Here is a 9,767-nt window from a genome sequence, read left to right on the forward strand (position 1 = left end):
GCCTTGTGAACACAAGGCTTTCTTTGTTTTTCTGAGGGTATCGATTGGAACCTTTTTGAGCTTTCCCCTGGCCCTCTGCATTGTCTCCTGGGCTCCTGTTCTGTTTGGGCAGATTTCCGTCACTCCTGTCAGAAGCTTCTAAGTGTCTGGTGATCGTTGCCTGAGATTTCATATTAAGCAAGAGAGACTAAACAGAGCCATGGATAAGGGGGACCACTGTACATCTGCAAAGACCCTTTTCCAAATAAGGTCCTGTTCATAAGTACAGGGGTTAAGACTGGGACCTATTGGGGTGGGGAGTCACCATTCAGCCTGTTCCCAAATAAATTAGGGTGGCTTCCAATCCCATGTCCTTTCTCTTACTTAAGGGAGAGATGTCCTCACAGGATGTTCATGGTGGGACAGTGGGCCCCACAGCAGACTTGGATCCAAGGACTCCCTGGCCCCAGCCAGGTTCCCTGTCTTGCTTTAACTTCCTTTTGGTGGGAACATGAGTCCATGAGCTCCTGCTAAAGCGATCACCACTGTCCACCTCCGAGCCAGCAAGAACAGGGTTTCTACCCCATGGAATTATTTTCCAAAGACACTGCATCTGTTGTAAGTTTGTCTCCTTGGGAACCTCCAAATCTCCAGAGCCCGTGGGCTGGAAAACAGATGCATTTCATTGACTGACAGGAAATACCCAACTCCATGCCAGAGTCGAAGGAAAACTCCACTGAGAGCTGGAGGGAGCACAGGTTGAGGCACGAGCACGAAGCAGGCAGCAGCATCCTACAAGTTGGTGGCAGCTCCTGCTTCTCTTCCGTCTTGGAATGGGCTGCCCAGGAAGGAAGACCCTGTCTTTCTTCCTTATTTTTGTGCTCATTTATCTGCATGGGGCTTTGTCGCAGGAAGCTGGCCCTACAGGGCAGAGAAAACCGTTTTTTGAGAGGCTCCGCAGACTGGAGGAGCAGGTAAATGTTGATTTTTTTTTAATTGACAACAAAGGAAGGAAGGACATTACAGAAATGGAGTAGTGAGCATCAGGGCTCTGTGGACACAGGTGTGGAGTTTGTAGTTCTTTTATCAGCTGATGTTATTCTCACCTACAGCTGGAAGCCAGCAGAAAGGTTTCCTGGGCCTGGTTGTAAAGACAAGTAGGGATTCTGACCACATTAGGGTTAGGTGGGGGGTCAGAGGCCGGGAGGAGTAGAAAGTCCCCAGGGGAGCAGCTAAGGCTATGCAGGTGCTGTGGGGGGAGGATGGGGCCAGGGAGCAGATGGGGCAGCGGTACTGGGCACAGGGTAAGGTCTTGTGTCTGTCATGGAGAAGACACTCCTGTGTGGGTATGTAGCCAGTTCCCAAGCGCCCTACATGTGACAGGCCCGCCTCCAGCACTGCCAACTTCAACCCACATAAACGGTTCACTCCTCCCATCCTGGGGTCCATCCACTCACAGGGAGGACCCTGAGGCTCAGGGGTAAAGAGTAGGAGGTCAGGCTGTGGGCCTGGAGCCCTTACCCAACACAGTACAGCCAAATGACCTAGGGCTGGTCCCCCTCCTGTCTGAGCTTGGCTGGGATGGGGCTGGCCGTGGTGATTGGCTGCCTCTTGGTAGGTGCCACAGAAGCATGGCAGGGAAGGCTTGTTCTGCACCCTCCTGGGCCCTGGCCCCCAAGGCTGCTATGTGTCACTTTCAGTTTCGGAGGTTCCAGGAGGCAACCTTAACACACCTGCAGGCCATTGCCAGCAACTACAACCTGTCCTACAACATCGATGCCCGGTTCCAAAACTTGGCCCAGGAGAGCCAGGCCTTGGCTCTGGAGGTCAACCAGTCACAGGCCGCTGTGCAGAGTGACCTAGGCCACCTGAAGACCTGGATACGGAAGACACAACGCAGAAGCCGGAAGGTGGACTCCAGGCTGCTGGCTTTGGGTTACGCCCTCAGGGAGAGGAGCCAGCAGCACACTCAGGAGAGGAAGGAACAGGAGGCACAGAGAGAAGCCCTGTCTGGCCTGGCCCTGGACGTGCAGGCCCTGCAGGACACACTGGCTCACCTGACACACATTGTCCAGAGCCAGGGCGCCAGGCTGGCTGCTCTTGAGGGGTGGCTTCAGGTGGCTTGTCCTGGCAGCACAGCCCCGGTGTGGGCCCCTGCTCAGCCTCGGCTGCCAAGCCCAAGATCCCTGGAGCTGCAGGGGGTCAGGCAGGCACTCAGTGCTTCACCTGAGCCTAGGGACCCACCTCAGGACTTTGCTGGCCATCTCCAAGGGACCCAGGAGCCCCCAGCCACAGGCAGCCAGTGGGCATGGCCCCCTGAGACACAGGCAAAGAGTAAGTACCTTGGGCCTGCTCTTCCTTTATCTACTTCCATTTTTCCCTCTTACTCCTCCTTAAGCCTCTGATCCCCTCTGAAAAGCCTTCTCCCTGGGACTATATGGAGAGGACACCGGCTTCCTGCCCCAAGTAGCCCATCCCAGAAGAAAGGAGCTATCCAAGTCCCAGCCAGTCTGTAGGTCCCTAAGAAGTCATTAGGAGTGAATGCATACACACGACAGGGTGCTGGCTGGTGCCACTGGTCAATACATGCCCATTCCAAGTTGGAGATTGACCTCGTTAGGGCTGGCAGGATCCCATGGATGCCCCCAATGATCGCCAGCACGAGCCCTCTGTAGGGCCCTGGCTCAGCCGGAACCTCATGAGTTTCATGCCCACCTGTGGAGGGGCCCGAGCCCTTGAAAAAACAGTTCTGATCTTCCAAGTGAGAGGTTTTCAACTGAAGTGCTCCTGACATTTGGAGCCAGGCAGTCTTTAGTTGCGAGTGCTGTCCCAGGCACTATGGGATGTTCAGTAGCATCCCCAGCCTCCACCCAGTAAGATGCCAGTTCATCCCTAACTTTCATCTTTAATTAGGTTGCTCCCTCTGTCTTGTTTAGCAGCCTCTTGGGCCCCTTAATCTGAAGCAGCATTCCCTTTTATCCAGGGCATGCTGGTGGCCTCACCAATGAGACAGGACCAACAAGCTGGCCACGAGGAAACTGCCAGGGCTGCCAAGAAAGGGGTGGGGAGCTGGAGGTTTGACAACCGGAACTGTGAGCAGACATTGCTAGAGGTACCCTGGGGCACAGTCATCACTGGTTGAGGACAACCGCCCTGGATTATGACAGGAGCTTCCAAGGTGAAGAGAGGAGCTGGGGCCAGCCACAGAATGCCCTCCATCCTCAGATCCAATTGGATGAAGAGCTAGAAAAGCATATTTTCGGCTCTGCCCCCAGCTTGCAAATAAGAACCTCAGACCAGGTGCAGCACCTGGAGGCCAACACCCTCACTCCCCAATGCCCCCCCCCCACATCTTTCAGGCAGACCTGGCAGGAAGTCTGGTGAGCAGGATGATGTCCCTCAGAGATATCCATGTCAGGGTGCTCAGATCCTGTAGATATGTCACCTCATGTGGCAAAGGGGACAGATGTGATCTTGAGATGGCAGATGATCCTGGATTATGGCATGGGCCCAGTGTCATTACAGAGGTCCTTCTAAGGGGGAAACAGGAGTGTCTGGTCAAAGGAGATGTGATGACCTCTGCTCCTGAGGGATATATACTTTGCAGGTGGAGGAAGGGCCTGAAGCCATGGAAGTGGGCATCTCCAGAAGCTGGAAAGGGCAGGAAGGGGCTTGTCCCTGGTGCCTCCAGAAGGAGTCAGCTCTGCCAACACCGTGATTCTAGCCCAATGAGATTTGTGTTGGGCTTCTTACCTCCGGAACGATAGGATACTAAATCTGTCTTGTTTTGAGCCACTGAGTTTATGGATATTTGTTATAGCAGCCATAGGAAACTCATACAGAGGCTCCCTGGTGGTGAAGGGTGTCGGCTCAGGCCTGCTCCCTAGCAGGGTACATGACTGCCCCTGTTCTCAGTCTCCCCTCCTGTCAGACGAAGAGGCACAGCCCTCACGGGGAGAGTTCAATGAAGGTCAGCTGCTGGGGTCTTAGGCCCACCTGCCTGGGGCAAAGGAAAAGCCTATAGCGGGATATTTCTGGAAGTTTCTGGAAGTTTCTGGGTGGCCTTGTGGTGCATGGACTGACTCTCCTGCCTCTGTTTCTAGTTTGCAACGTGGGGCCTGCACTCATCTTCCCGAACACCTCCACCCAGAATGTCGTCTTCCTTAGCCGTGGCTTCCTCTCAGGCCTGCGGGCCCTGTCTGTCTGCAGCTGGGTCCGGACAGCCGCAGGCCACCTGGGCACCCTCCTCTCCTATGCCACCGAGGAGAATGACAACAAGCTGGTGCTGCACGGCCGGGACTCCCTGGCCCCCGGCTCCATCCACTTTGTGATTGGAGACCCAGCCTTCAGAGAGCTGCCCCTGCAGCCACTACTGGATGGCCAGTGGCACCACATGTGTGTCATCTGGACGTCCGTGCTGGGTAGATTCTGGCTCCATGTGGACCGAAGGCTAGTCGCCACCGGCTCCCACTTTAGGGAGGGCTATGTGATCCCTCCTGGAGGGTCCCTGGTGCTGGGCCAGGAGCAAGACAGCATGGGGGGCGGGTTTGATGACTCTGAGGCCTTTGTGGGGAGTGTGGCAGGCCTAGCCATATGGGACCGTGCACTGGTCCCCAGGGAAGTCTCACACCTTGCCACTGGGAAGGAGCTCCCGCCCGGCGCCATCCTGACACTGGCTGATGCCGCACTGATAGGTGGGTTTGTGCAGAGGGTCAACTGCACCTGCCTAGAGCTCTGTCCGTGAGGCCTCACCACCCAGGGCCTGTGGTCATGCTCTGGGCTTGCAAGAGGAGCAAGTCTCCAGTCTGTTCAACCATCTCCAAACCCAGCACACTCCACAGAGGGACCCCACCCAGCCTGGAGATGGAAGGACAGGACACTGCCTCCAACCTGAACTGGGCACACCTGGCATCTAACATAGAATGAGGGCACTCCACTGGGGGGGACAAAGAAATGTGGAGGGGGAGAGAGGGCGATGGGAAGAGACATAAGTCAGGATCCCTAAGAATTGCATTCTTTCCCTTGTGGTGACATCCTTACAGTTGCCCTCTCTGCAGTATGACATCAGGCTAACAAGGCCCGACCAGGCCAGATGGGAGTGCTGGACTCCCACAGGGCCTCTCAGGGGATGGGTTTGCTGCCATTCCAGGTTGCTTCGTGGAGAACTCCGTTTTCCTGGAAACTTCACGGGCAGCGTGTGAACTGTCACCATACTCTCTCAGGGTGGCTAATGGAAGTTTCCCTTTGGTTGATCCTTGTTCCAGTGCCTCATGAAAAGGGCCAGGGAACCCATTTCCTGGCCCCCAACACTACAGCCCCCTATTCACCGGGAGCCCTGAGGGTTCCCTCAGGGTCCTGTGATGGTTGTTGAGGCTACGGATGCCTCCAGGAAAGGGGACCTGTGAAGAGCGCAGTGTATTCAGAAATAAACATTAACGATGGACAGCAATGCTTTTAAAGCAACTGTTTTGGGGTATAATTTACATTTAAAAATTAGTGGTCACTCCTGACTGCTCCACCCCAGCCTCCTCCCGCAGCTCTGGCAACCGCTGATCTGCTTTCCGTTTCTGTGGATTTGCCTGTTCTGGACATTTCATATAAATAGAATCACGCTGAAGTTGCCCTTTTGCATCTGGCTTCTTTCACGCAGCAAATGTTCTCCGGGTTCACGCATGTGGCAGTGAGGGTCAGTGCCTGGCTCCTTCATGTGGCTGGGCGACATTCTGCTGTAAGGGACCACATCTTGTTTATCCATTGAACAGTTTATGAATATTCGGATTGTCTCCAGTTGGGGGCTATTGTGAATAAAACTGCATACACATTCTCCTGTGAGTCTCTGTGTTCTCATAGGTTTTATCTTGAGTGGATACCTAGGGGTAGAATTGCTGGATTGTGTGGCAAATTCATGCCTACACCTTCAAAGAAGCCACCAAGCTGGTTCCAAAGTGGTGTATCCTTTTACATTCCACCAGCAATATGTGACGGTTCCCATTCCTCCACATTCTTGACGACACTTGATAATTATCTGTCTTTTGGACATTTTTCTTTAGACAACTTTGTTGTTTTGATTTCTGATTTTCATGTAAAAAACATGTCAGCAAGTAGAACAGGCGTAGCTGACTTTAAGTTTCAGTGAGATGTAAGTTAACCCTGTAATACTTTCGATTCCCCAGGAAGACCCAAACACACACCCCTCCCTGGGAAAGTGCCCTAAATTAGTCCCTTGGGTCCCCTAGCAGGGTTCCTATCTCTGCAGAGCTCTCTGTGGCCCCAGCAATTCCAGGCCTTCAGCCGAAAGGCTCAACCCAGTGTCCCCCCAACCCCCCATCTCCTGCTGTGCCCAGCACCACCTTTCATGAGTCAAGGTCAGAAGAGACATTCTGGAACTGGAAACCCCCTGGGTGGCCACGTGAAGGTTTCCTGGGCCACTGGCTTCTGCTTCTCCTTGCACTGTCCCAGGACACATCCATCTCATCCGGCCTTTTCTGGAGCTCTTGCTCCATCCCAGTCTGGTGTTGAGGTGGGAGGGATGACATCTTTCATTTGGGAAGACTGGCAAGCTGGCTACTATTTCTTGAGGGACAGTGAGGTTCCCAGCATTTAAAAAAATCATATGGGGAATTATATTCTGCCCCTCCCCTGCTTTCAGGCACTTGCAACGCTGTGGGGGTACCTAGGATGTGCCACCCTGCACAGCAGCATTCAGCTACATGTCTGAAGACCCTAAAGCCATGGGAATTTGGTGGAGGGGCCTTTGCCATGGGCTGCAGATTTTGGGATGTTTTGTGGGGAAGGGGCCATCCAGGAGCACAGAGTAGAGTGACCATGGCAAGGTGGCAAGGGCTTGGAGTGGGGATTGAGACAGCTCGGTGGAAGCTCGGATGGCTGAGATTTTGGTAATGGTTGGCCTGTCCAGCTCAGGTGTTTGAGCTCTGTTCTGGAGGACCAGGAAAGATCATCCAGGTTTTGGAGCAGAGGGACTGGTGATCTTACATAGCCCACCATCCCCCTGGGGTCAGCAACAAAGTCCACGTGCATTTTTAAGCATGAGCCACATCTACCTCTAATTCCATAAAATCTCACCTTTGACCTGAGTCTGTTGGGTTTCTGGGTAAGGAGGACAAAAGGACCCAAACCCCTCCTCCTTCTGCTGTGGAACCTGGGTCCTGACAAGGTGCCCAGGCTGGTTCTCCCTTCCCCCATTTTCCCACCCCAGTCCATGTGTCCTCTGAAAGGGCCACTTGTCTAGCAAAAGGACAAGTTCAGGCCCCTCATCACACAGGGATGACCTTTGGGATCAGCCCTGTCTTGCTTGGTCACAGAGGTGGTCTGCCCTCCCCACAGAATCCCATCATCCCAGGGACTGTTCCCACTCCTTCAGTGCTCTGCTCAGCCCCTCTGCCTGCCTGCACGTCTTCATGCAAACCACAGTCAACCACTCCCTTCAGTCAAACCAATCAGGTCTGACCTGCTCCTCAGGGCCTTTCGCAAGCCAGCTGCCCTTCCTAGCCTCCATGCCTTCGTCCACAAATTGGGGGTCATCACACTCCTGTTGCCATCACTAGAAAGGGCAAAACTAGGTCGCACTAGTGACAAAACACCTTTACTGAAAGAACGTTTTTTTGAGTATTTCCTAAAAAGCATTGCCCAATAATCATTGTAGAAATTTATAACCCTGTTGGACTTCCTTCCTCTTATTTTGGTTTTGGTTTTGATTTCATTTTGAATTATGTGGTGGGAGAGGTTCCTTTATTTTCTCAGCCTCAGAGCCTCTAAAAAACTTTAAAAATCTTATTATTTTGAATACTTTTAAAAATATTTTTTTATTTTACTTAGTTCCTTTTTTTTTGAGAGAGGGGAAGGGAGAAAGAAAGAGAGGGAAAGAAGCATCAGTTGGAGAGAGATTCAGTTGATCACTTGCCTCTGTCACGCCCCCAGCTGGGGACCCAGCCTGCAACCCAACTAATAACCAAACCCACAACCGCTTGACTCACAGGCCAGCACTCAATCCACTGAGCCACACCAGCCAGGGCTATTTTGAATATTTTCAAACCTAAAAAAAAGTTGTGACAGGAATACATTCCACATCATTTATATTTATCCTAGATTCATCAAGCACTAACATCTTGTCACATTTTCCCCTCTCTGTGGGGAGCTATGTGTTATGATTGATTACATTGTGAATCATTTGAGATAAAGTTGCAGACATTACATCACAACACAGTCTCCTACAAATTGCAGTGTGTATCTCCTGAGAACAAGGACCTTTTCTGATATGACCCCAAGACAATGATCACACTGGGGGACTCCACAATGCTATAATACTGCTACCTAATGCACGGTGCACAGCCAGTCTTTGCCAATGTCCAATAATGCCCAAGCCACAGAGGAGCCTTTGCTTACCCTTTCCTCAAAGGAGGGCAGTTCCTCAGCCTTTCTTTGTCTCTCATGACTCTACTACTTAGAGCTGCCTAGTTGTTAGCAGTTCCTCAGTTGGGGTTTATCTGACTCCTTCTCTGTGATGAAACTCAGGGAAGCATTTTCTACAGGAAGGCTACAGGGGCCATGTCGTGTCCCACCCAGTGCGGCGTGTTTGGGGGCCTGTGATGATGCCAGTCTATCTCGGTGATGCTAAGCTTGTCCTTGGTTCAGATGGAGTCTTCCAGATTCCTTACAGCAGATTTTTTCCCTTTCCTCACTGTAAATAATGTACAGGAAGATATTGAGACTACGCACATATTTTTTCCCAACAAACCTTAAACCAATGGCTTCAGCTTGCATTAATGACTCTGGCCAGAATTAGTCATTACTGCAGTGGTGGCAAAATGGTGCAGTTCTAATTCTATCCTTTCTTCCACATTTATTAGTTGATGACATTCTAAGAGCGGAGACCCCCCCAACTGAATTTAGTTATACAAAATTGTGTATTTAGTTTTACATGTTTAAGCTTCAGTCACCATCAAAGCCTTCAAATTATTCTCCATTTGATGCAATATACTTATCGAGACTTTTTCCCCCACTGCTCAAAACAGTTTTCAAACTTAATTTTTATGCCTTTTAGTGCTTCTGCCATTTTTTGTTTCACCTCTTCCCCATAGGCAAGACATTGCCCTCTGAGGCAATGGGAAACAAACAAAAGTTGCTCAGGCAGTTCTGGTGAACAGGGAGGGTGGGGCATGGGGGCCAAGCCTTTTTTGGTCAAACACTGCTTAACACTCAACGTGTGGTGTGGGCAGGGATGCTGGTAAATCACCCATCATGAAAAGGGCAAATGCCTGAGGGTCTCCAAAAATTTTTTTCACTGAAGCTGAACACAGCCACTCACAACAATGCAAGCTGGTACACTGATATGGATAGGTTGCTAGGACACTCACCTGGGGGGAAACCTGTACTCAAAGGGCCGCCCATCAGAAAATAATTTTGGTATTGTTTATTTGGGACCCCCCCATATTGCGGAGAAAAAGGAGCCCTCATCTTCCACCTCCCCCTTTTGTCCCTTCCTGCCAGTGTAGACTCGGTGCTATGTCGTGATTGGATCTGATGGACTAGGCCTATGTGGACAGACTGAAGTTCGTCCAGCGCACCTGTGCTCCCACACACTGAGGGCGAAGCCCTGTTGCCAGACCTCCAGACCTCGGGGAAGGCCAGCAGTGCCTGGTCCCGCCTGCCACACCGCCCGCGGCAAATGGACTACAACTCCCAGAAGGCCTTGCCACCCTGTGGCCGCCACTCGTTTGTCACGTGATGGCTACCAAGGTCAGGCGACCGCTGTCCTGGGTCACGTGGCC

General features: G+C 52.1%; 1 protein-coding gene across 1 annotated transcript; it reads left to right on the plus strand.

The window, feature by feature from the left end:
- The first annotated feature begins 812 nt into the window (after nt 1–812).
- PTX4 (pentraxin 4) lies at nt 813–4,823 on the plus strand. Its single transcript, XM_045820916.1, has 3 exons — nt 813–953; nt 1,680–2,313; nt 4,083–4,823. Exons 1-3 carry the CDS (start codon nt 813–815, stop codon nt 4,721–4,723), a joined length of 1,416 nt encoding a protein of 471 aa, XP_045676872.1. The 3' UTR covers nt 4,724–4,823.
- Nucleotides 4,824–9,767: the final 4,944 nt, after the last annotated feature.

This window comes from Phyllostomus hastatus, unplaced genomic scaffold, assembly GCF_019186645.2.
Source record: "Phyllostomus hastatus isolate PE091 unplaced genomic scaffold, TTU_PhHast_1.1 phas_scaffold_442, whole genome shotgun sequence".
In the NCBI taxonomy this organism is placed as follows: domain Eukaryota; kingdom Metazoa; phylum Chordata; class Mammalia; order Chiroptera; family Phyllostomidae; genus Phyllostomus; species Phyllostomus hastatus.

Excerpts from the sequence above, each read along its gene's own strand:
- PTX4 (XM_045820916.1), top strand. The coding sequence starts at position 813 with ATGGGCTGCCCAGGAAGGAAGACCCTGTCTTTCTTCCTTATTTTTGTG. Across the intron at positions 954-1,679 it reads TCCGCAGACTGGAGGAGCAG|TTTCGGAGGTTCCAGGAGGC; the intron begins GTAAATGTTGAT and ends TGTCACTTTCAG. Across the intron at positions 2,314-4,082 it reads CCCTGAGACACAGGCAAAGA|TTTGCAACGTGGGGCCTGCA; the intron begins GTAAGTACCTTG and ends CTCTGTTTCTAG.